General features: G+C 45.1%; 1 protein-coding gene across 1 annotated transcript in view; it reads left to right on the top strand.

The window, feature by feature from the left end:
• Positions 1 to 26,949, top strand: part of Scn11a (sodium voltage-gated channel alpha subunit 11) — a 70,079-nt gene that overhangs the window by 25,586 nt on the left and 17,544 nt on the right. The window contains exons 11-19 of the mRNA XM_036193066.1: positions 2,736 to 2,865; positions 4,299 to 4,537; positions 5,974 to 6,165; positions 9,048 to 9,434; positions 12,646 to 13,047; positions 16,259 to 16,363; positions 17,386 to 17,503; positions 18,427 to 18,581; positions 22,498 to 22,671. Of these exons, the coding sequence (XP_036048959.1) occupies positions 2,736 to 2,865; positions 4,299 to 4,537; positions 5,974 to 6,165; positions 9,048 to 9,434; positions 12,646 to 13,047; positions 16,259 to 16,363; positions 17,386 to 17,503; positions 18,427 to 18,581; positions 22,498 to 22,671 (1,902 nt within the window). The remainder of the gene's footprint in view (positions 1 to 2,735; positions 2,866 to 4,298; positions 4,538 to 5,973; positions 6,166 to 9,047; positions 9,435 to 12,645; positions 13,048 to 16,258; positions 16,364 to 17,385; positions 17,504 to 18,426; positions 18,582 to 22,497; positions 22,672 to 26,949) is intronic.

Genomic DNA, 26,949 nt, shown 5'->3' with positions numbered 1-26,949 from the left:
AGAGAAACCCTGTCTCGAAAAACAAACAAACAAACAAAAAAGAAATAATAAAGAAATGAAAGAAAGAGATGACAGGAAAGAGAGACAGAGACAAAGAGAAGAAGAGAGAGAGGGGTTGAGGGTGCACACCTTGATGGAGGAGAAGTGAAAGAGAGAGGAAGGGAGGAGTTTCCTTAGAAGGAGGCTTTTGCGTCAGGACGCAGGGTGGAGCCAAGGGGCTGGAGTTCGAGAGGCGGGTCAGAGTAGTAACAGTCCAACCCACAGGTAGAGAGCCTCTGCCTTACACTTACGGACACAAAGTTAGACAAAATGAAAATTTGAGTGTTTTTTTTTATTTGACTTTAAAATGGGCTGCAAAGCAGCAGAGACAACTCGTGACATTAGTGACTGGGCCAGCAACTCCTAGTGACTAGACCGTGCAGCGGTGGCCCCGAGGTCTTGCAAAGGAGACAGGAGGCCTGAAGATGAAGGATGGCCAGCCATCGAAGTTGGCAGCGGTTGACTGACAGCAACCACCAAAGCTCCTCCCATTTCAGCTTGAGGAGAAGTCGCCAATGGGCTCAACAGGGACCACTTAAGGCCATTTGACATTTGAAGCACATTGGAGAGCTGGGAAAACTCAACCGTGGGTGCCTCATGAGCTGACTGAAAATCTAAAAAACATGTCTTGAACTCATGTTATACAGCAACAGACCATTTCTCTGCTGACTTGTGACATTCGAGGACCAGATACATACAACAGCCAGCGGTGACTGGTTATGACAAAGCACTCTCAAAAACCAAGCCTGCTCCAGAAAAAGTTCCAGGCACTCTTTGGTGGTCTGCCACCAGTCTCATTTCCTAAAGCGACATCATTACATGTAAGGGGTGTGTTCAGTGGAGGAGGTGCACCCCAAACCGCACCGCCTGCAGCTGGCATGGACCAACAGCAAGGGGCCAGTTCTTTCCCACCACAAAGCCTGCACATACATCACACAATCAAGCCTTCAAAAGTTAAGTGAATAGGGCATCAAATTTTGTCTCATCTGCCAATTTGCCTGATCTCACCAACTACTATCATGTCTTCAAGCATCTTGACAACTTTTTGCAGGGAACACAATTCCACAACCAGCAAGATGCAGAGCAGGCTTTCTGGGAGTCCATGGAACCCCAAAGCAGGGATTTGTGTGCTATTTGGATAAACAAACTTAGTTCTTGTTGGCAAAAAACATGTTGATTGTAATAGCTGCTATTTTGACTAATGAAGGTTATGTTTGAGCCTAGTTATACGATTTAAAGCTCTCTGTATGAAACTCTAATTTCTTTTTCAACAAGCTAAACACATCGAAGAGAGGGGATTGGAGGAGAGACTGGAGGAAACCAATTAAGACGTTGCCACAGTAACCCCAAGCAAACGGTGGCAGCAGCTTGCATGAGGGCTGGAGCAATGTGTAGCTTTTCCTGGGGAGAATAAAACATCTCCTCACCCAGGTAGGGCATCAGTGACAGTTCAAAGAAAGAATTCCATCCAAACCTAGCTTGGTGACCCAGTGGTTTTATTGTGGTGTCTCATAGGCCCACTGAGGGACTAAAACACACCTGTATCCTTGAAAGTCTCTCCCCAGCATGGGTGATGACTCCCAAAAGTTGAATACCCAGAAGTCTATGGACAGCTATGTCCAGTCAGCCAGAGTCTGCTTTCACCAGCAGCTGTTTACTGCCTTTACCTTCTCATGGAAGCAGGTCAGGTGAGATGGCTCCTGGGGTAAGGGAATGTGCTCTTAGGCCTGCAGCCTTACTTTAACCCTCAAGAACCAACAGTGGGGTAGAAGAGACCCAGTCGCTTCAAGTTGTCCTTTGATGGCTACTCACGTGCTGTGACACATACACTTACAAAATGAAATATCTTAAAACCTCATGACTTGGCCTTGTGGATCTTTTAATTTTCCAAATCTCTTGAATCTTGAGGGTTTCCTTAGCTTTCTGTGTCTCGGGAGCCTCCCTCCTTCTTCTGGGAGGGAGTGTACAAATTCATAGGAAATATAAAAAAGGAACGATGAAGCGAGAGGGGGATGCCTGGTGAACGAGTTGAACGGAGTGGACTCCAGGCTTGTGGCTTAAAGTTGGTGAGACAAGAAAGGACATACTTTAGAGGTGGAAAAGGTGGCCAGTTCCATTTGGATAACTAAGTGTTGAGGTGCCCATGGGACCTCCCAGAAAAGATACTGAGTAGGTCATGAGATATGGGTGATGCTCACTAGTAAAAATTACACTTTTAAAAATTATGCTAGTATTTTAGTAATCCTTAGAAGTTACTCTTAGCCGGGCAGTGGTGGCGCACGCCTTTAATCCCAGCACTCTGGAGGCAGAAGCAGGCGGATCTCTGTGAGTTCGAGGCCAGCCTGCTCTACCAAGTGAGTTCCAGGAAAGGCACAAAGCTACACAGAGAAACCCTGTCTCGAAAAACCAAAAAAAAAAAAAAAAAAGTTATTCTCATCATTAAGGTAGAGAGTATTTTGTTTGCTCTTTGTTGAACGTGAATAAAATGTAAAACATAAGGCCTGACTCCAGAAATGCACGTGTATAAGGACAGTGAATGACCAAATCCCCTTTCTCTGGTCTGTTCCACATGGCAAAGAAAACTGAACATCTAACATGCTGTGAAGGCACAGTGAGCGTTCTGTGCAAATGTGTCTTTGTGAATTCGGGGAGTCTAACCCCTGCGTTCGGAAGGCCCACTGTGCTTTCTCTTTCAGCCACAACTCCTTGAGCAAACCAAACGACTGTCGCAGAACTTGCCGATGGACCTCTTTGATGAACATGTGGACCCCTTCCACAGGCAGAGGGCACTTAGTGCCGTCAGCATCCTGACCATCACCATGCAGGGTAAGTCCTCCACTGGAAGGAAAGCCTGACTTCTTTACGTCCCTCCAGAAATCCCTCAACCCACTGTGTCATACTGCAGAGACTCCTCGTGTCTCAGGAGCATATCAGCAACGCGGCTGGAGTGAAATGGTCCTTCCTGAGAGTTATGCTCTCTCTGCCCTAGGTGGGCCCCTGGGTGGGAACTGGCTGGAGCGTATAGACAGCCCCTCACACGCTGGCTGGTCAGCCTCAGGAGGTCTGATTGACAACAATCAGCCAAAAACAGAGCACTCCAGACCTTGCCAGGAAGTGGTAGTGGTTATTAAAGTTAGAGCCAGGAATCTGGTGTGGGCCAAAGAAGGCCATATAGTCGGGCCAAGACCCTCTGCTAGCCCTGATTAACAGCAAGCAGTGGAGCTCCAGGCAAGGGATAGATGCTCAAGACCATGAAAGGCTGGGAGTGTATGGGCCCTTTAGCTCTTTTGAATAATTATATGCCTATATGTAGTTGGCCTTTGCAAGTCCCTGAAATGAAATGCAGCAAATCGGGGGTGCAGTACCTAAGGGCCTGAGCTTAAGTACCCGACAGAGTGTCTGTATATGTTTTTGTTGTTGTTGTTGTTGTTGTTTTCATTTTGGTAATAAAATAACCCGACAAAGGAAGAAAGGAAGATTTATTTGGGATCATAGCTGAAGAGCTCCATCATGATGAGGAGGTCATGGAGGCAGGGATGAGAGGCAGCTAGTCACATTGTGACTGCAGTCAAGAAGGACAGGAAGAGATGGGGGAGAGAGGGGGGGAGGAGAGGAGGAAGGAGGGGGAGAGAGAGGAAAGGAGAGAAGGGAGGAGTGGGAGAGAGAAAAGGAGGGGAGAAGGGAGGAGGGGGAGAGAGAGAGAGATGATAGAGATAGAGATGGAGGATTGCTAGTGTTCTCGATTTGTTTCGTTTAATCCAAGCCTCCACCGTGAAATGGTGCCTTCTACATTTAAGGTAGGTCTTCCCACCTCTGTTAATCTAGGGAATTTCTTCACAGACATGCCCAGATGTTTGTGCCTTTGGTATTTCTAGATCCTGCCAAACTGACAATCGACATTAAGCATCACGTACCTTCAATTGTTCTACCTTTCCCTGACCTTTCCTTCTCCAAAGCTCTGCCCACCCCTTGTGCAGTTACAGCTACTGCCGGGTACTCTCTTAAGAAAGCAGAGGCCATGCAACCTCTGTCTCTCTCACAGACTTGTAGCCAATCTGTGTGGTCTCTGCATCTGTGTCTGATACACTTGACTTTGCAGCCTTCTAGCTGTCTGCAGAGATTATCTCCTCTGTGACCTGATGACTGGCCATGTGTCTCAAAAAACCCTGGGGAAGAGGGAGGAGGGGCGCATGCAGGAGGAGAGCAGCTGGGCTGGGTCAGAGCAAACACACCTTACCCATCCTTTTTTTCTTTTCCAGAACAAGAAAGATCCCAGGAGCCTTGTCTCCCATGTGGGAAAAACTTGGCATCTAAGTACCTGGTGTGGGACTGTAGCCCTCGGTGGCTGTGCATAAAGAAGGTCCTGAGGACCGTGATGACAGACCCCTTTACTGAACTGGCCATCACCATCTGCATCATAATCAACACCATCTTCCTGGCCATGGAACACCACAACATGGATGACACTTTTATAAATCTACTGAAAATAGGAAACTGGGTAATTTTAGGCTCTTGTAAAGCATAAAGAATTTTGAATTCAACTCTGTTGAAGTACAAGTATTTTCAGTAACATAACAAAACCATAGCCTTGGTTCCTGTAAATGGAATAAGGGCAGAAGGTGACTCTGGTCTGAATTTTTGCTCAGGTTGCCTCTGTGGTTTTCCATGGACCTCAGTTTAACCTTCTAGCATGGTAAGGTCTCTTCAGCCATGTAAAAGCCATAGTAGACAGTACTGAGTAGCATTCTAAGTATTTGAGAAATTCAGAAGATGCTAACCAGGGCTGGGGATGTAGTTCAGTTGGTAAAGTGCCTGCCTAGTCTGAATGAAGCCCTCAGTTCAGTTCCCAACACCACATAAATTAGGTGTGGTGATGCATGTCTGTGATCGCAGCACTCAGAAGGTAGAGGCAGGAGGATCATAAGTTCAAAGTTATCCTCAGTCACATAACAAATTCAGTGTTAGCCTGGGCTACATGAGATTCTGTCTCACAACATCACCTGCCCCCGTGAAAACAGAAAATGTGGACCATCTCCAGAGACCCATAGCAACCTCCATGGCTCCTGTGTTACTGGGGACACTGTTGTCATAAAACAATGTAGCTTTGATTCATAGGTAAATTCTCAGGAAGATGCACCAGGCCTGGCAGACTGGGAAGGTCGGTTCGAGAGAGTGTATTAATTGTTTGGGGAGAGTGGGGTGGGGACTTCCTGAGTGTGTGTCACTGGTTCTTACTGAATAGATTGAGTCTCATTTAAAATGGAAAATTTAAGCTAGGGAGGAAGCTGAACTTTGAACAACTGCTCACTTTCATTCATGGTTCCTGTGGGAGGCATCTTTCTTTCCTCAAGGGAAAACGAGTCTCTCTTGTATCAGATATAACACACAATTAGTCAGTGGTGGCTTTACTCTAATGGATTAATGGATTGAAATCTTACCAGAATTACAGTCTTTTCCATGTAAAGTTTCATTTCTCTAACTGAAAATGCAATACATACTTTTACAATGTTATTATAATAAGGAAACTCTCCAGTTTATGTATTTTCTTAGGGGTGGGGGATAGTGAGAGAGAGCAGAAAGAATGGGGGAGGGCCATGAGGAGGAGGAACAAGAAGAGTCTAATGGCGTGCGTGTGTCAAAATGTCATCATCAAATTCACTGCTTTGTATGATAACTTAAGAAATTAATAAAGTAGTTTAAAGCAGAAATGTAGCTGGAGGCAGAGTGTAGGTCTCCAAGGCGCAGCCATGCCTCAGTAGTCAGAGGCCCTGCTTTCAGCACCTCCCTGTAGGCTGCAGGGTGGTGCCTGCAGATGTGTGCCTGGTGCCTGGACCGTAGCGTGGCTGCTGCGGCCACGCTGACTTAATGATCTCTTCTCAACTGCTCTGGTCCTTCAGGCCACCCTTCAGCAGGAGTCTCCTTTGTCCCTTGCAGGTTTTCACTGGGATTTTCGTGGCAGAAATGTGTCTAAAGATTATCGCACTGGACCCTTACCACTACTTCCGCCATGGCTGGAACATCTTTGACAGCATTGTTGCCCTTCTGAGTCTCGCTGACGTGCTTTTCAACAGCCTGTCCGATAGCAGCAGTCGCTCAAATCGTAGGTTCTTGGCTTCCTTCAGAGTGGTAAGGCATTCTTTTCTGTTTTGTTTTTCCGTTTTAAACTTATATTTATTGTGCATGTGTGTGGGTGTGTGCACATGTGTGGGTGTGCACACAGTGTGCACAAATCGAGGTCCAAGGACAGCTTGCAGAGTTGATGACACTCTTCTACCCTGCAGATCCTGGGGCTCAAATTAGGTTGTAAGACTTGGCAGGAAGTGCTGTTATCCACTGAGCCATTTCACCTGTCCCCTTCTCCCTCCTCCTCCCCTTCCCTCCCTTCCTTCCCCTCCTCCTCCTACCTCCCCACTTTTCTTCCTTTTCCCCTACTCCTTTCTTTTTGAGACAGGGTCTCACTATGTAGCCCTGGCTGTCCTGGAACTCATGTAGACCAGGCTGGCTGTGAATTCCTACAGATCCACTTGCCTTTGTCCCAAGCTAAAGATGTGTGCCACTATACCTGGCCCCGGCCCCTCCTTCTTATTTCATTGTGTAGTTTAACATTCTGAACAGGAAAAAATTCTTGAGTGGGTTCAATGACTATCTTGGACTAATCCATCTAACCTTAATTACATATATCCAAAATTTGCATATATCCACCTCCCTGGGTAGCCCAGGATGGCCTCAAATTCCCAATCTTCCCAAGGCTGGGGATTATAGGTGTGTGCCACCATAACTATCTAGTTCAGGTTGATTTCTTAAAAACAATTTTAAAAAGTTTTATGTATATGTATGTGTGTGTCTGAATGCATGCCACATGTGTGCAGGTGTCTGGGAGGCCAGAAGACAACAGCAGATCTGGATGCCAGGCACCAGTGTGGGTGCTGGGATCTGGACTACCATTCTCTACAGAGCAGCACATGTTCTTGACTGCTGAGCCATCTTTCTAGTCCCAGAACAAGGTATTTGCTATTTTAAAATAAAAATGTAGGGCTAGTGAGATGGTTCAGTGGGGATAAAGGTGCTTGCTGCCAAGCCCCATGACCTGAGTTTGATCCTCAGGCTCCACATGGTAGAAGGGGAACTGACTCCTGCAAGCTGTACTTTGACCTCTTGTGGCGATATAGTGTGTACTCTATTAAAATTTGCCTGAAGATCAGAGAACAGAGCCAGCCACTAGATTACACATAGAGGCAGAAGTGGTGGCACACACCTTTATTCCTAGCACTCGGGAGGCAGAGATTTGTCTAGATCTCTGAGTTCAAGGCCATACTGGGCTACATGAGATCAATCCAGTCTAGGAGAGAAACAGCCAGGCAATGGTGGCACACACCTTTAACCCCAGAATTTGGGAAGCACACACGCCATTAATCCCAGCACTAGGAAGGTTGAGATAGGAAGTAAAATGGCTGGATGGAGAAAGGAATATAAGTTGTGAGGAGACAGGAACTAGAGCCTTCCAGCTGAGGACTCAGAGGCATTCAGTCTGAGGATTCGTGGAGACAGGATCGGCTGAGGAGTTGGCGAGGTGAGAAGTGGCTGTGGCTTGTTCCCTCTGATCTTTCAGCATTTACCCCAATATCTGGCTCCAGGTTTTTATTATAAGACCAGTTAGGATTTGCGCAAAAACCCGTGTTCTAGTTTTATTCTGCTACCGTGATACAACACTTTGACCCAAAGTTACTTAGGTGAGGGAAGGGTTTATTTGGCTTATACTTTCAGGTCACAGTCCATCACTGAGTAAAGTCAGGGCAGGAACTCACTCATGGCAAAGGAATCAGAACAGAAACTATGGAGGGATGTTACTTACTGGTTATCTAGCTCACAGACTCATGGTAATCTAGTTCTCTTACATCGCACAGGCCCACCTGCAGCCAGAAGTTTCTCAGGTCCACCCCCCACCCCCAGTCCCGACAAATCTCTCTCACCTGCCATGTGTAGCCGCTCAGACCCAAGTAAATACATAGAGGCTTAAATTATTTACAAAGTGTATGGCCTATGGCTTTAGTTGCTTACCAGCTAGCTCTTTCATCTTAAATCAACCCATTTCTATAAATATATACGTTGCCACCTGGCCATGGCACTAGTGGTCTGCTGACATCTTGCTGACCTTCGGTGGCAGCTGGAGTCTCTCTCTCGACTCTGCCTTTCTCTTTCCTAACTCTCTCCTTGGATTTCCTGCCTGCCTCTAAGCTGCCTTGCCATAGGCCAAAGCAGCTTATTTATTAACTAACAGGAACAACATATATTTACAGTATATAGAAAGACATCCCCCAGCACTCATGTGGGTAGGGGTGACGCTGCCCACAGTGGACTTGTTCAATCTGGCCTGAACAGTCCTTCAGTGGAGGTTTCCTCAGATAATAGCTGAGGCCAGTAAGATAGCCATCAGATGTGTGTGTCCCCTTTTCCACAAATAAATGAATAAATATAATTTTTTAAAGATTTGAATAGGAGCTGGAGAGATGGCCTTGTAGTTAGAGCACTGGCTGCTCCTCCAGAGGACCCAGGTTCAATTCCTAGCACTCACATGGCGGTCCACAACTATCTATAATTCCAGTGCAAGGGGACATGACTTCCTCTTCTGGCCTCCTCCAATACTACACACATGCAGGACACATACAGGCAAAGACCCGTACATATAAAATAAAAAGATAAAAAAGGGACTTAAATGAAAAATTAGTATTTTAGATAAGAAGCTGATGACTATGCATCAAGTGGATGTGACCAGTTTTGAAAGTCCTAATTGCCCTGGTTGAAGAATGTTACTTGCTTTCTAGATGAGCTCCCTGGATGTGTGAGCACAGCTCTAGATGAGCTCCCTGGATGTGTGAGCACAGCTCTAGATGAGCTCCCTGGATGTGTGAGCACAGCTCTAGATGAGCTCCCTGGATGTGTGAGCACAGCTCTAGATGAGCTCCCTGGATGTGTAACTTTCCTTCCCTTTTTGTTACCTGTTTCCACAGCTGAGGGTCTTCAAGTTAGCCAAATCCTGGCCCACTTTAAACACTCTCATTAAGATCATCGGCCACTCTGTAGGTGCGCTTGGAAACCTGACGGTGGTCCTGAGCATTGTGGTCTTCATTTTCTCCGTGGTTGGCATGCAGCTCTTTGGCAAGAACTTCAACAAGACCTCCTGTACTGCACAGGAGCAGTGCATGCGGCACTGTACGGCACAGGAGCAGTGCATGCGGCGCTGGCACATGGGAGATTGCTATCACTCCTTCCTGGTAGTGTTCCGCATCCTCTGCGGGGAATGGATTGAGAACATGTGGGAATGCATGCAGGCGATGAAGGGCTCTCCACTGTGTGTCATTGTCTTTGTGTCCATCATGGTGGTAGGAAAGCTTGTGGTAAGTCACTTAGGTTTTCTTTCCATTCAGTATGTTTTGATCATTCCCACACTCTCTCCCATGCAACTTTTTCTTTTCTTTTAACCCATCAAGTCCAGTTTGCATTGCTCATATTCTCGGATGTGTGGCCTTCCACTGAAGTGTGGTTAATTTCCCAGGAGCAACACTTTTTAAAGAAAACTGACCCTCTCCCGGCAGCTGTCAATTACAAGTCTCTCCTTGGGTAGGGGTGGGACTTCATGTTTCTGCCCCCTCTCCAGGCTGGGATTTTGTCCAGCTTAGGCTTGCACAGGTTTGTACACACTGTCATAACTGCTGTGAGTTTGTGTATGCAGCTGCCCTGCTATGGCTCAGTGGTTAGGAGCACTGGCTGCTCCTCCAGAGGACCCAGGTTCAATTCACAGCACCTACATGGCAGCTCATACCCGTCTGTAACTCAGTTCCAAGGAACCCATGCCCTCTTCTGGACTCCTTGGACATTAAGCAAGCATGTGGTGAACAGACATGCATACAGGCAAAACACTCATGTGCATAAAAATAAAACAGAAAAAATATCCTTTTGAGTTTGACCTGATAAAGATACAGACAGGAGACAAAACCTCTTTAACACATGAGACGTGTGTCACGTCGCTTTCTGGCCATTCCATTGGCGTCTATCCCTGATGCTTGTAGAAGCCATATTCTCTTGGTCAGCGATTGACAAGGCCAGCAGCTCTCAACTTTCCTAATGCTATGAGCTTTAATACAGTTCCTCATGTTGTGCTGACCCCCAACCATAAAATTATTTTGTTGCTACTTCATAACTGTAATTTTGCTACTGTTAATGAATCATAATGTAAATGTTTGATATGCAGGATATCTGATATGTGACCCCCGTGGGAGTCAAAAGCACAGGTTGAGAACCACTGGACTAAGGGAAGGCTGCATGACTTGATTTGGTGGATAAGATATAAAGAGATGTCCACTGGGGAAACATGGAAACGGCTTTTCGTTCTTAAAAATGTGCACAAGAGGGCTTAGGAAGAGAACTCATGTGGGAAAATGCTTGATGTACACACAAGGACCTAAATTCCACCCCAGAATGAATGTAAATGAGGAGCCTTGTGTGGTGGCCGGCCCTTCCGTGCCAGTGCCATGGAAACATGGAGACAGGTGATCCCTGAGACTTACTGGTTAGCCAGCCTAGTCTAGCTGGTAAGAGCCAGGCCAGGCCAGGGAGAAACATTGTCTCCAAAATTCAAAACAACAGGTAGATGGCTCCAGAGGGACAAAATCTGAGGTTGATCTCTGGCCTCACCCCCCCCCCCCACACACACACACGAAAAGGAAAATTGGTCCTTCCTCTGGGTCTTCTCATGGCTGTGATTCCTAGAGCATTATGTAATGATGTGAACTAATCTGTCTGCAGGTTATAACAGGCCCTTGTTCTTTCTCAGATGTCTTATACTGTTGGGTCTCCTTACTGTGTAAGCAGCTTGAGCTTTTCCCTGCAGCTGGCAGCTTAGATATCACTGGAGAGGCTAATTACATGCATATTAGTGAAGACGTGAAGAGAAAAAGACATGTAAGGACCCTTGGGCTTGGAACTTCAGAACCAAGTAGGGGCCTTGGGGCAGATGTAAATAACTGTCCAAATAGATTACTTGGTCCAGAGTGCCTAATAAATGGTCTGCACAGCTGATGATACAGGTTCAGGAGAGCCAGAAATCACTGATGAGAGTTGGAAGAGAGCCTTGAGAAAGGATTGGTGGACAACTGAGATACTTGAGAAGGTGCAGGGGAGAGGAATTCTCCTGGTGAAGTTGGAGATTAGGACTAGTTCATTTAAACCCTCAAAGCACTTCTTGGCAAAGGGCAGTTGACAACCATCTGGAGCTCCAGCTGCAGGTGATCTGATGCCTTCTGGGCATCTGTAAGCACCTGGTTACACATTGCACACACACACACACACACACACACACACACAGAGGAATAAAAAATAAGTTAAAAAAATTAATTACTATATAAAACAATATATTTAATTGTGACATTTACATATATAACGGGTTTTTTTTCTTATTTTCATGTGTAGTGGTGTGTCGTGAATGTGTATGAATGTTCACGTGTGTGTGTGTATGTGTGTGTGTATGTGTGTGTGTGTGTGTGTGTGTGTGTGTGTGCCTGCCTGTGTATGTGGGCACACATGTATGCTCAGACGTGTGGCTACCTGGTTTGCTCCAGAGCTCACAGATGTGGTTGTTCTGGCTACCTGGTTTGCTCCAGAGCTTTCCCAGCTGTCTCTGAGGTTGAAATCACAGGTGGGCAAAGCCCACCTGGCATTTATGTGGGTTCTGGGGGTTTGAACTCTAAGTGTTGAGTCATCTTCTCTGCCCCTCTTCCTGTTGTACCTCCCTTTCAGCTTCCAGGGCACCTGCATTCTATTATTACTTCCACCTTTAAAGAACCCATCTTTTCTTCATCTTGTAGTTTCCTTTCTATTTCATGACTAGTACCCACATCCACACTCACACTCACATCCACACCCATCTACAAAACTTTAAGAGTGGGACCTTCATGTGAGAGAGAGAGCACGTGGTGTTTGTCTTTCTGTGTCTGGGTTCTCTCAGTGTAATGATTTCCAGACACACCTTTCTATAGTTGGAGTTTTCTCCAGTCCTGCTTGGGCCCGCAGTTGCTCAGACCCAGCTAAACACACAGAGACTTATATTACTTATAAACTGTATGGCCGTGGCAGGCTTCTTGCTATTTAGTTCTTATATCTTAAATTAACCCATTTTTATTAATCTATAAGTTACCATGTGGCTTGAGGTTTACTGGTACTTTACATCTTGCTTCTCATGGTGGTGGTGCCTGGCAGCGTCTCCTGACCCAGCCTTTCATTTCCCAGCATTCTCCTCTCTGCTTATCCTGCCTATATTATACTTCCCACCTGGCTACTGGCCAATCAACATTTTATTTATCAATCAATCAGAGCAACACATTCACAGCATACAGAAAGACATCCTCAACACTTTTCCTATGTTTGCACTCCTTAACTTGCATTTGCTGTGTGTCTTGTCTCTGTTCCCTCTTCAGCCCTCATCTTGTCACTGTGGAGGAGCGAGCAGGAAGTCTCATTTGATTAGAATGTGAGCCTGGGAGTGGGGAAAGGCTGTTCCAGGAACTCCAAGCACCTCTTCCTTTGTTAAGTTTTCCTTATTCCCCACTCCAGGTGCTTAACCTCTTCATTGCCTTGCTGCTCAATTCCTTCAGCAATGAGGAGAAGGATGGGAACTCTGAAGGAGGGACCAGGAAAACCAAAGTGCAGCTGGCCCTGGATCGGTTCCACCGGGCCTTTGCCTTTGTGGTGCACATGCTTCAGAATTTTTGCTGCAAGAAATGTAGGAGGCAAATTTCACCAAAGCCAAAAGAGATCCCAGGAAGTTTTGACAGTGAGAATGAAGACATCATCCCCCTGGATACAAAGCCCTGGAAGGAGTTTGATGCACAAATGACTTTGGACACTGGGCATGATGGGGCTCGCTTGGCCCCGCTTGCAGAGGAAGAGGATGACATTGAATGCCGTGGTGAACTCAGAGCCTCACCCGTTTCACAGGCTGGCGCTGAAGTTCAGGTATGGAAGGTCCACGCTTCTGATTAGATGTGGTTGAAACATACAGCCATCACAGGACACTTGTCACCCAGCATGTTCTAGGTATTGTTCTAGGCTATAAAATGTATATGTTATTTGATACATCAGGCTAATCCCAGGATAGGTTTCAAATGAGCACTGTGTTTGTAACATGATACGGAATGTCAGGAAATCCCTCACAGATTAACTAACCAACTCTTGGATTTTAGCTGATTCTGATGTAGTAAAGTTGATAAACAGGATTCACCATCACACACCATTTTTAGATGTCTTTGCAGATCACCACACCAAACTTTCTACTTTTATGAAGTGGTCTTTTTGTATTTTCCTTTATACTTTTTGTTTCCTATGTGTTTTAGCATCTGTTTCTGTCGCTGTGGTATAATGCTCTGACAAAAGCAAGTTAGAGGAGAAGGTATATTCTGACTCACAGTTCACCATGGTGGGGCCATCAAGGCAGCAGGAGCTTGAGGCGGCTGCTCACATCACATCTGCAGTCAGGAGGCAGAGAGGGATGCATGCTGCTGCTCAGCTTCCTCCTCCATTTACACAGTCCAGGATCACAGCTAGGGAATGGTGCCACCCACAGTGGGCTGCCTTCTCATCTTAATGAACATATCGAGATAACCTTCTGCAGGCATACTCAGAGGCTCATGTCCAGGTGATTCTAGATTTTGTCCTGACACCACGTTAGGTTGCTAGGAAGCCCTCCATATTCAATTACTTTTCATTTTTCTTACTCTTTATGATCTATCAGGTAATTATGAATTTTACTTTTTACTAAATTGTGGCAGCACATACCAGTATTATTTATTAAGTGATTTATTAGTTATCTATTGAGTTGAATGGATGCATTTTAAAATATATTAAATCTCCATTTTGCACACACATTAAAACAAGGAAATCAAAGCACCACACACTTTAGTGTAAAGTGAAAATCCTCAAGACTCATAGAAAACTGCAGGTGAGAACTTTAGGGCTTAAGGGCTTAGACTTCACACTAAAAACACGACCCACAGAAGGAAAACTTGGCAAGTGGCTCCCACCACTGTGAGACTGGGGTAGGCTCTGCTGTGAGGCTGTGAAGGCAAGCTGAAGACTGGGGGAAGTTTGTTGGTGGTCACATACCCAGTGAAAGGCAACTCTGTAACATTTAAAGTACTGCCAAAGCTCAACAGTGAGCATCCTCAAAAAGGATCAGACGAGAAAATGGGTAATGAATGGGGTTTACCGACTGCTGTCAAGCCCACAAAAATGGGCTCATTGTTTTTAAAGACTTGTATTCATGTACATGTGAATGTGAGTGTGCATGAATGTGTGTGTATAGATTCCCATGGACACCCGGAGAGGTCATTAGATCATCTGGAGCTGGAGTTATAGGCATTTGTGAACTGGCCCAAAGCTGGGAGCTACGAACTGAATCTGGATTCTCTGGAAGAGCAGGAAGTACTATCAACTACCAAGACATCTCTCCAGGCCAGAAAATATGCTTGCTGCTATAATGGGCATGTTGCTGCATACCTTTTAGTATGGCTAAAATGTATAATAATGATAATAAATGCTAAACAGAATAGGCAACATCAGTGAACAGGGAACAGTGAACCCAGGTAGAGGATATGATTGTTGGATGTGAAGGAACCCAGCATATATTGGATGAATAACACCTTAACTAGGAAATATGGGCAATGAGCTGGAGGCCATGGCCTTGATGAACCAGCCTGCCACAGCTGATAGTCCACAGCGTTTATCAATGGAGGAGGGCCTGTGGTCACGGGTCCAGAACTAAGATGAAGCACTCCAGGTGCCATGACACTAAAGTTAAGGGTACACTGTCAGGCTTGTGCAAGCTCAAAGCAGTGTTCAAGAATGAGTGTCTAGCTAGAGAGATGGCTCAATAGTTGAAGCATTGGCTGCTCTTCCAAAGGACCCAGGTTTGATTCCCAGCATCCACATGACAGCTCACAACCACCTCTGGACTCAGGGGATTCGACTCCCTCTTCTGGTCCCTGCAGGCACTGCAGGTATGTGATGCAGACATACATGCAGGCAAAGCATCCATAATAAAATGTAAAAAAACAAAGTTAAGAAAGAATGAGCATCCCCTTAAAATTTGTGTTCAGGCCTGTGTATGTGGTGAGTACTTTGCCAGATGCACCATCCCCAGCTCCCTTCTCCTGTAATACTTATAAAACAGTTTTATCTCCCTTGAATCTCTTTGGTAGGCTGACAGGTATGTTAGTTTTTGGAAACTTGACACAAACTAGGGTCACTTGAGGAGAAGTAACCTCCATTGAGGAACTGCTACCATCAGGGTGGCCTATAGGTAAGTCTGTGGGGGCATTTCTTGATTAATGATTGAGCTGAGAGAGCCCAGCTCATTATAGATGATGCCACTCTTGGGCAGGTGGTCCTGGGTGCTGTAAGAATGCAGCAGTGAGCATCCATGAGGAACAAGGCAGTAAGCGGCGCTCCTCCATGGCCACTGCATCAGCTCCTGCCTCCAGCTGACTGCTTGAGCCCCTGCCTGGGCTGATGGGCTCCAAACTGTAAGATGTAATAAACCCCGCCTTCCCCCAAACTGATTTTGATCAGTGATGTATCACAGCAACAGAGAAGCAAGCTAACACAGAAACCTAAGACAGCAGAGCAGGACCTATATACTCCATTGTGCAGTCAGTGAAAGCTGAGGTGGTGATTGAAGCAATGGAGGCCTAGATTCAAACTGGATCATTCTTCCCTCTCATCCAGAGTGAGTCCAGGACAGCACAGTGCTTAGCTGATGAGCTGAGTATGGACATCTTCAGTTGCCAAGTGTTTCTGAGTCTCCCTGTTCCAAACACAGGAAGCATCATTATCCAGCAGATACACACACACACACACACACACACACACACACACACACACAGAAAGAGAGAGAGAGAGAGAGAGAGAGAGAGAGAGAGAGTGTGTATTTCCCACCCCCCCCCCCACAGGGATATTTAATCTCTGAGTTAATTGGACAGGATGAATCTTATACTAGAACCATACTGTTTTGATTGTGTAACTTTACAATACACTCCTGATTTTGTTTTGTTCAGTAGTTTTCCCAGTATACTTCCATGTTGAGTTTTTCAGGAGCAGAATTCAAACTCTCTTCATGTCAAGTGAACTGTCCAGAGAAATACTAACTCCACTCTGGGCTTCTGTGTGTCAGACCTGCGATGTCCCTCTGGAGATCAAGCAGCCCACCAACCCAGATGATCCAGGTGTGGAAATGGAAGTGTTCTCTGAAGAAGACCTGCATAAGAGTGCTCGGAAGGTAATATTCCCAGGGTCCAGTCGGGAGGAGCATGCGACTCCTCCACACAGCTTAGCCTTGAATAAGCTTAGCTTATTCCACAGAATAGTCTTGTGGGACAATAGCAGAATGTGTGAAGACATGATTGCCAGGGTTCGGTCTCAAACAAAGGTGTAAAGCTAGGGTGTGTCAGTTTTGCTACGTTGACACTTGGGGCAAGACAACTGATCACTGTGGTGGGCTTTCCTGTGAACTTTAGGATGACTGACAGTAGTGAGCCTTCACCTCCATTCACCAGATATCAGGAGCATCCTATTAGTTGTGACATTAAAAATGCCTCTAGTTCTGGGGAGATTGCTTGTTTTGCAAGCACAGGGACCCGAGTCTGATCTCAAAAGACCACATGAGAAGCTGGGCATGGTGGTGGATGCCTGTAATCCCAGTGCTGTGGAGGCACAAGTGGGAAGTCCCTGGGAGCTCACTAGCCAGCCAGACTGTGAACTCCAGGTCAATGAGAGACCCTGACTCAAAAAAACCAAGATGCCCAGATCCTGGGGAAAAATTTCCAAGATTGTGCTCTGGCCCGCACGTGCGCGCGCGTACACACACACACACACACACACACACACACACACACACACTCCTTTATTTAAAAAAGTATGTCTCTAGGCATTGCTAGAATGTCTCCTACAGGGTTAAGTCAGCCAGAGCCACTGGCTTAACCTATTATTCTATGAGTTGGGATAGCTGAAAATTAGTCTCGGTAGAGTAGTTTTCTTATTATCTACCCCTCTAATTGGCAGCCTATTAGGGTTATGATTTATAGGGGACGAGGGTTGAGCTACTGTGTACACAAAAACAGCTTATTAGCTGTGAGAGACAAGATCATTCTCTCCTGAAGTGAGGCTGATAGAGAACTTAATAAAAAGTTCCAATAGGAACAGCATATTATTAACACCCTTGTATCTAGAAGCCTTTGCCTAGTTGGTTTCAGCTTGAACGTCTTGGTGACTGATTCCTTCTTCCTCTGTTCTGACGTGCAGAAGTCTGATGCTGCAAGTGTGCTCTCAGAATGCAGCACGATTGACCTGAATGATGTCTTTAGAATTTTACCAACAACAGTTCCCTCGAAAAAGCAACCGGATCGGTGCTTGCCCAAAGGTAAGTGGCCATATTTTTACACACAGCTTAAGGAAACTTTGTGTTCTCTGTAGCTTTGTGGTTTGGATGGATGCCTCATTTCTGTCACTAGTGTTATTAGATTCTGGCAGAGGGAATTTTAAGTCTTGGTTTAGGTATGCTCTATTCACACAGCCCAACAGTGTAAATATCTGAAAGCTCTCCTGGAGAGCTAGCTGGGCCAAGATATCAGCTAATTTGTAGTCTTTGGAACGTCCACTGTCAGAATGGATGGAGAGGGAGGGGAGTGAGGTTTGAAGGGAGTGTGGTCCATGATAAAGGTGTGCCTATGTTGAGATCAAAGGCTGCTTGTAACCCTCTTTACAACTGATCAAGTTCTTCCATGTGTGGCTTGAGTCCACAAAACCTTGGAAGCCCTCACCTCAAGTTTCTTGAAACCCTTTGGGTATTATCTGTATGTTACAACCTCCCCATTCCACAATTTTGGCATAGTTAATAACCACAAGTCATTGATGGCATACAACAATAAATAGTTTACCACAGCAGTTTACCTGGCTGGGCATCTCTGCTAAAAGTAGAGGGCTTTGTTTATATGAGTGGTATCAGCGAAGGGGCTAGCAGATTTAGCTTGAGTGCATGACTGAGTTGGCTCTGCTGCACATGGCTCATCCTTCTTGGAGAACCAATAGGCTAGACTGAAGCTGTCTCCTTTAAAGGGAGGGTGCAAGAGGGCACATGCAAACAGGCAAAGCTCAGAGCTGGCACATTGTCACTTCACCTCTTCCTTTTGGGCAGCATAGCTGAGCCCAGATTTCAGGCTTTGGAAAGAGATCCTCTCTAGTAGGGGAAGCTGCAGTTCACAAGTCAAGGGACGTGAAGTGATGAGCTGAGGTTTACTAACGCAATTCACTCCAGACACTAATAATACAAATGATTCCTTTCAGGCCTCAGTTGTCGTTTTCTATGCCGCAAAACAGACAAGAGAAAGTCCCCCTGGGTTGTGTGGTGGAATCTTCGAAAAACCTGCTACCAAATTGTGAAGCACAGCTGGTTTGAGAGCTTTATAATCTTTATCATCCTGCTGAGCAGTGGAGCACTGGTAAAGGATGCTTCTGGGGAAATGACTGGCCAATGGGCAGCTGGGGGCACTGCATCATGACTGTGATTGTGGGAAATGGACAGCAAAGGGAGCTCTTCACAGATAGTGCCTTAGTGGGCGGGGTCCCCACTCTGAAGGTGCCTTCCCTGTTGGAGAGGTTTAACTCAGGCCAGTGTTTGAAAGTATTTTCTTGTCTAGCCCTTGGACTTGGCTTGCCCACTTGCTTCCCACTTGTGGAGGATTCCTAGACATCTCCACTGTATCACATACTTCAGACAGTTCCTACTCTCAACCTCCCTGAAGATCATGATGTTGCTTTCTAAGACAAAATGTTAGGGGAAGGTCTACAGGGAACAGATGAGGATAGAACCAGTTGCTTGAATATTTCCCATCACTTGTGGTCTCCTAAGGGACAGGAGATGCTATGTTCTGTTCATGACCTTTCCTGGTCAAGGTGTGATGTTAATCTCAGTGAGGCTGATGAGTAACTGTGAGCCTATCTGCCTTCAGAATCAGGGTCCTCAACACCCTTCTGCTCTCTCTCTCTTCACTCTCCAGTCACTCCCATCCTCTCTCCAGCTTCCCTTATCACTTACATATTTCTCTTTTCCTTAGCTTCCTCTTCCCCAGTTTCCCATCCTCCTTCTCCTGTCTTGTATCTCCCCTTGAAATGGCTCAAACATGACACTCAATTGTTACTGTTTGTCATGCTGAGTGAACAGAATCTTTCTTGATTTGGAGTGACAGATTACTTCACAGTCAGTTTATAGTAACAGAGATGCCACAGAAGTGCCTTCTTGTGTCCCATGTCTTCTGTCTAGTGCTTTATATGTGTGTAATCCCTAGGGAAAGGAAGGAGGAGTGCAGATCATGTTCAGGGAACTGACACCAGCATAAATTCCCATGTTCCACATATAGTGGAAGTTATTCCTCAAACAAAAATGTGAGTTTCTCTAGAACCATCCCGGGAACTCCCCTGATGGACTTTGGTTGTGAGTCTTTGGTAATTACATCTCCGCTGCTTGTGTGTCATGAATAGCATGGTTGCAGGAAGGCAGCGGTGCTTTTAGAAGGCCATAGACACACACCCTGTGGTGGCAGGAATAGAAGACATGACCAGAGACCTAGCAGCAGGCAGAGATCCTAGTTCCCAATCTGCTTTCAGAGGAAGGTGTAGGCTGGGCAGAACAGTACAGAACATGTCATGTAGAGGGTACCAGGGGAAAGAGCTAGCCCATCCAACACCATCGACATCATTGGAAGCTAGTTTGGAAAGTTGAGTCTTGAGCTATTTCCAAACCAATGAACCAGAGCCTACATTGTAAAAGGTTCCCAAGATGATGTGGGGCTTGTTAGACACTGAGAAGGTTGGGTCTGGACAATTGCACAGTAGTAACAAGTATCTCTTATTAGAAATTGTCCCTGGCATGACGTGGGAACCTTTGAAATTCAGCTGCATGTCTCTGAACTGCTTAGCTAGCTGTAGCTAAGCTTTCAAAAGAGAAAACTAGCCTGTAGTGCTGTCTAGATTTGCCTGTTGTCTACAGACAGGTAATGTAGACAAGTCCCTGGCCTCCATGGAGCATGGAGTCTAGACAAGAAGACACACATAGTGATTACAGACCACAGTTGTAGGTGATGGGCTCAGAGCAGGAGAGGCTGAAGGGTAGTGAGCAGGATCAGTGCTCAGCCCAGCCTTGTAGGAACAGGGCAGTTTCCTGTAGAATATCAGCTCAGCCAAGTTCACAAGGCTGAGCAGGAGCCAGCAGGACAGAAAAGAGACAAGAGCTGTGTTAGTGACTTTTCGCCTTGTATTTAGTGCACAGTTCAAGATGCAGCCCATCATGGTGAGGAAGGCATGGAGACAGGAACAACCCGATACCATGGCGGCAGGATCATGAGGCTGCTGTTCACAACCTTGGGGATCAGAAATCAGAAAAAAAGTGATATGCTCCCCCCAAAAAACCAAAAACCAAAACAAAAAACAGTGGACCAGTGGAAACCAATTGTTAAATATGAGAACCTGTTAGGGGAGGTATTTCACTTCCAAACAATATAACAATAATTTTTTTTTTCTAGTCAAAATTCAGCTTGGTATGTGGAAGTGAGTTGGTTGGATTCTTTTGAATTCTTTTCCCCTTAGGATGTGGCCCTACCTTGTACCTAAAATGGGATTGATTTTCTGCCCACTTTCAGTATTTTCTTAAGTATCTTTGGCAGGGTTAGTACCAAACCCCCTTCTCTCATTCCTTCCTTTTATTCTTACTATAGAAAGGCTGAAATGATAGATCATACCTAACTCTATTGGCCCCACAGAATCAATCTCTCTCTCTCTCTCTCTCTCTCTCTCTCTCTCTCTCTCTCTCTCTCACACACACACACACACACACACACACACACACACACACACACAGTGGCTGAGCTAAATATTTGGGTGTAGCATGGAGAAGGTTCAAAGCATCAGGTCTCATTTCCATAATCACATTTAATGGATGTTTGATAGTTAAATTTTTACCAGGAGCTTTGGTTCAGAGCTTCTCCACTTTAGTGTGTCACAATACCATCACAAAATGATGTTATCTATAGTGTGTGTGTGTGTGTGTGTGTGTGTGTGTGTGTGTGTGTGTGTGCATGCACAGTGAATTGGTAAGGCTGTTAGTCATGGGAGATGATGGACTCCAAGCTTGCTGAGATACAGAGTGTAGAATTAGTAACACAGTGGAAAGGCACTAAATACAGTTGTTAAGGGGACCTGGATGGTTAAAGTGGTGGTCTAGGGCATGGTATTTCTGGGAAACTGGTGGACCAGTTCTTGGAAAGATACATTTGGTAACAGTTAAAAGATGAGGAAGCCCAGAAAATGACATGGCAATCTATTATGTAGGAAGACACTCAGATTCAGGGGTGTATTAGCCACCTTTCTCACTGATATGGAAACTACCCAGTAGATCAACTTAAGGGGATGGTCTAGTTTTGCTTCTGTTGTTACGATAAAAATGCTCCGATGAAAGCAACTTTGAAAAGAAAGGATTTACTCAGCTCTTAATTCCAGGTCATAGTCCGTCATTGTGGGAAAGTCAAAGCAAGAACCTGCAGCAGCCAGGCCCACTAGGCTACATCCTCAGCCAAGAGCAGAGAGATGAGTCATCCATACTTCCTCAGCACCCACACTAGATGTATACAACCTAGGACCCCTCCCTGCCCAGGAATGGTGCCGGCCACAGTGGGCTGGCTCTTCCTACACCAATTATTGCAGTCTAGACTACTGATTACAGACACAGACACATCCACAGGCCAACCTGATCTGCACAGTCCATCATGGAGTTTCTTCTCAGGTGATTGAAGGCTGTGCCCATTAAAATGAACAATAAAACTGTGTTGACAATTCACCACCACAGAGAGAACAGGTTTATTTTGGCTCACACTTGGAGGGTATAGTCTGTCATAGCAACTGGAGTGTGAGGCAGTTGGTCATATTGCATCCATAGTCAGGAAGCAGACAGAGAGACAATGGTGGTCCTCAGTTTGCTTTTCCTCTTTTATTTAGTCAGGATCCTAGCCCACAGGCTGGAACCACCCATAGTTGAGATTCTTCCCTCCTCAGGTAATCCAGCCTATAAACTCTCTCAGACATGCCCAGAGGTGTGTCACCTAAGAGATTCTAGTCACTTGACCACATCATAGGGGGCCAGTAAGGAGACGCTGTGAAATCACCAGGGTCACAGAAACATGGACATGGAATTTTCCATATTTATTTAATCAAGGAATACATTTTATTGGAAAAAATCTGCCTTCATCTTTTTATACAAAAACTTCATCACCAAGATACCAACTAATTTTTATCCATATAAAATGTAAAAATATTTCAAAGTCAGGAATATTCAACCTGGCCTACGGCTGTGTTTTATTCTTTCAGATATTTGAAGATGTCAATATCTCCAAGCGGCCCAAAATTGAGCAATTACTAAGGTGCACTGATAATATTTTCACATTTATTTTCATTCTGGAAATGATTCTAAAATGGGTGGCCTTTGGATTCCGGAAGTATTTCACCAGTGCCTGGTGCTGGCTCGATTTCCTCATTGTAATTGTAAGTTTACTATTTCTGTGCCCTGTTTGGTTGGGGCAGGGATGGGAGAGGGAACCACATGGTTGCTGCCTTTCCTGTGGTCCTCACACTGGTGCCTCTCAAAATCACAGTGTGCACTGTCACAGTACTTACTGTTGTCTGTCCATCTGTGGTCCAGTCCTCTTGGGCCTGCCTCTCATAGTTGCCTTTCATAAAAACACTGCTCCAAGCATCTCCGTGTCTCCCTTCTTCGATCCCTTAGGGAATGCCCATAGTTGCATTTCCACAGACCTGGCTGGCACTCTACCTGTCTACTCTAGTTGCCATGGCTACCAGGCACAAACCCAATATGGCATCATGTTATGTTTAGAGAAAAAAAAATCTTCCAACAGCCACGTTTTCTGCCACCCGTGCCAAATGTCTTCTTCCCCCTTCTTGTCATAGTCACCCTCTGTGGAAGGGACTTTTATTTTCCCTGTATTCAGAGGAAGAAAATGACTCAGAAAGGCTAAGAACTATTCAAGACTACCTGGTGAGAAGTGGTAGAGGTGAGATTCAAACCTAGGAAGTCTCACTCTAGGGTGCAGGGCTTTAACACATACATTCTTCCCACCATTATGTTGACTCCACCTCTACTTGAAAGTAGGGAAGGGGCTGGGGTGGTGACTCAGTTGGCAAAGTGCTTGATGTGCAAGCATGAGGATCTGAGTTCAGATCCCCAGCTCCCATGCACAAAAGCCAGGTACATCTACATGGAGTGATAATTCCAGCTCTGAGCAGATAGAGATTGGAGGATTCCTGGTTCTCACTAGCCAAACTGGTGAGCTCCAGGTTTGCTGAGACTTATGAGGTGGAGAGTGGCTGAGGGTGACACTGGCATTGGCTTCTGGGTCTCCACATGCGCATGTACAGTGTGCATGCACATAAAGATGAAAACACACAAGTGAAGCCTATAAATAATTTAAATTTAGCAAATTCAAAATAGATAGTATAAATCTAGCAGCAATTCTTAAATATATCAAACAGTAGTCTAAAGCCACAGTGTCAAAAAAAATCAACAGACCCAGATGGTTTATACAGGCAAGTTTTACTATGTTTTAATAAATTAAATATTAATCAAGTTGTTAGGAAGACTAGAAGAAAGAAACTGCAAACTATCCAAATGAGACAAGCATAACCCTTATTTGTTTGCTTTTAAGATAGGGTCTCATGTAGCCCAGGCTAGCCCCAAACTCTCTGTGTAATTGAGGATGAACTGGAACCTTGATCCTCCTGCTTCACCTTCTGTTTGCTGGGATTGCTGGTTCAACCCAAGGCAATACTGGTAAGAAAATAAACAGAACAAAACCTAACAGATGTAAACAGCATACCATAAATTTATAATTATGTGCCCATGAGTCACAGAGAAGACAATCCACCAGTGAGGCCCAGGGTTGGTCTTGACAGTGTGTAGACTGCGGTAGGAAACTCCCAGCTTCATGGCTCTTCAGCTCCATAACTGAAACTAGGAACTGGTCCTGTGAGCTTCCCGTCTCCTCATCTGTGAAGAGCAGGCGTCTTAGTCACTGTCCTATTGCTCTGAGGAGACACCATGACTGTGGTGACTCTTATAAGAGAAAACATTTAACTGGGGGCTTGCTTAAAGTTTTGAAAGCTTAGACCATTATTATTATGGTGGGGAGCATGGCAACAGGCCTGGCAGGCATGGTGCTGGAACTGAGAGCTACATCCTGATCTGCAGGGAGAGAGAGAGAGCAAGACTGGGTATGGCATGCGTTTTGAAACCCCAAAGCCCCTCTCCCCCAGTGATACACTTCCTCCAACAAGGCCACACCTCCGAATCCTTACAATCCTACCAAACAGTTCTGCTCCCTGGTGACCAGGCATTTGAACCTACAAGAGCGGAGGAGTTGCGGGATGGGTGGAATTCTTATGAAAACCACCAAGATTACACACAAATCAATCAAGATTACGTACAACGGGGGGCCATTAAGATGGCTCAGCTGATAAAGGTGCTTTGCTACCAAACCCAATGACCCCAGTTCAATCCCTGTATAGTGGAAGGAGAGAGCCAAGTCCTGCAAATTGTCCTCTGACCTCTGAGCTCCACACAATGCCCTCCTCCAACAAATAAATTAATAAATGGAAAAATGTTTAAAATAGTCCATATAATGATCTTTATAATAATTCTGGAGTAGAAAAACACAAACCTAAAACACAAAAGTAAGTAAGTCCAACTCCATTAAAATGTAAAGCTTCTATTTTTCTACTTGGCAGCGCTAAAATTATAATTAAAGACAAATTAGACCCTAGAACTTAGTATTTGCTGTGTACATGACAGGTATATATATCAAATATATAATATAGATCACAAGGAAAATGACACCCAAAGGTGAGAAGGAGCAAAGGACACAGGAGAAACCCGGGTGGCATTTGTACATGTGTGAATGATTGCAGTCTGAATTCATGAGTCAGCACAGAAATGCATTTGAAAGTAAAAGTTCGCATCACTCAGATTGAAAAACATTTTTTTACAATTAAGTGACACTGTATCAAGAAGAGTATTGGAAATTAAAATCTCTAATCACTGCTAACAATTTAATTGGGAAAGACATTATAGGGAAAGTTTTGCAGTATTTGATAAAATTACAAATAGTGCCTATTTATAATCTAGGCATGACACTTCCTATTATAGAGCCAATGGAAACTCTTGGATATATACCCAAGAAAAACACACAAATCTGTCAGCTTATGGTATTCCTTATAACAAAGAAAAGTAGGTAGCCTAGCTATTCATCAAAGGAGAACAGGTCCATAAAATATGAGCGCTGTGTCCTGTGATATTCCACAGCAATCAGACTAGCATGGACCAGCGAGTTCTCGCATGAGGTGAAGGTGCTAGCACTGAGCCAGATCATGGTAGGAGAGGAGATACACCTGTAAGCTGTCTTCTGCCCTCTACATGTGTGGTGGAGTGCAGGTGCTCACATACATACAAAAAATGGGGAAGTAGTAGCAAATTGTATATTAATACCATGGTGGTATATAATATAAATTGTATAATATATACAACTTGTATATATTATATATAAATTATATACATTATACATTAATGGAGGTCTCAGAAAAGAGCAGAATGATCAATGCCAGTCAGGAAAAAATACAAATAAAAACAAAGTCACACTAGAAGACCTGCCCCCTTGAACAGTGATTGAGAGTGGAAAAGATCATGGCTGTTTTAGTGTGAGAATCTGATTACTATCTCCAAATCTGATGGAACAGAAACTAGCCTGAGGCTCAGATGGATAGGTGCATAATGTCCCCATGGGACGTTCCCTCCCATATGAGAGCCTTGCTTTGGCACTCCAGAACAGCCCCCCTTCACTGTCCTTTCTCTCTGAGTAGGGTAAAGCAGAGTAGAGTTTGCTGGAAATTGCTTAAATACTCTCCCAACAAAATAAAAATGTTACTTAAAAATGATGCATTAAAACATGTTTTATTTCTATTTTGGGGGGGTATGCATGCACATGCATGTGTATTTGTGTGAGTGCACCTAAGGGTTTGCATGTGCATAGCCTACACATGGCTGGCAGGTCAACCACAGGTGTCTGTCCTCAGATGTCTTCCATTTGAGGTAGGAACTCTCCATGGCTTGGAACTTCACCATGTTCATCTAGCTAGCTGGTCTCCTTGGGGATCCTCCTGTCTCTACCTTCCGTCACTAGAGTGACAGGCACGTGCCTCCACATCTGGCTTTTTACATGGCTGCTGGGGACCCACCCCCAGGTCCACATGCTTGGGAGGCAGGCACTTTACTACTATCTAAATAGAACTATTTAGTGTTGATCACAAATTCTGTGATCTAGCCATCCCACACATGTTCCTGCCCAGTCTGACTTATGATCTCATCCTGTGTGTCTATGTCATGGCCATTTGGTTTCCTTGAATTTACACCAGTTTTCTCAGTGTCTTTTGTGACTCAAATGACATAAACGTATCCCTCTCACTGCAACTGCTCTTGCCCTTCCAGCAGGACCTGGTTTGTCGCTGTACTTAACATCTCAGAAGTAGGGTCCTTGATAGTGCTGGAGAGATAGTCATGTAAGCATGAGGCCCTAAGTGTGGATCTCTGGCATCCATGTTAAAACCTAGGCATAGTAGCACACATCTGCAATCCCAGAACCAGGGAGGCAGAGACAGGTGTACACCTGGCTTCCCCAGCCAGTCATTCTAGTCCATTTGGCTCCAGGTTCGGTGAGAGACCCTGTCTCAATAAGATGGAGAGAAACTGAGAAAAGC

This window comes from Onychomys torridus, chromosome 7 (assembly GCF_903995425.1).
Source record: "Onychomys torridus chromosome 7, mOncTor1.1, whole genome shotgun sequence".
NCBI classification, from domain to species: Eukaryota; Metazoa; Chordata; class Mammalia; order Rodentia; family Cricetidae; genus Onychomys; species Onychomys torridus.
The sequence above is the reverse complement of the archived record's forward strand: the minus strand, read 5'-3'. Positions and strand labels throughout refer to the sequence as shown.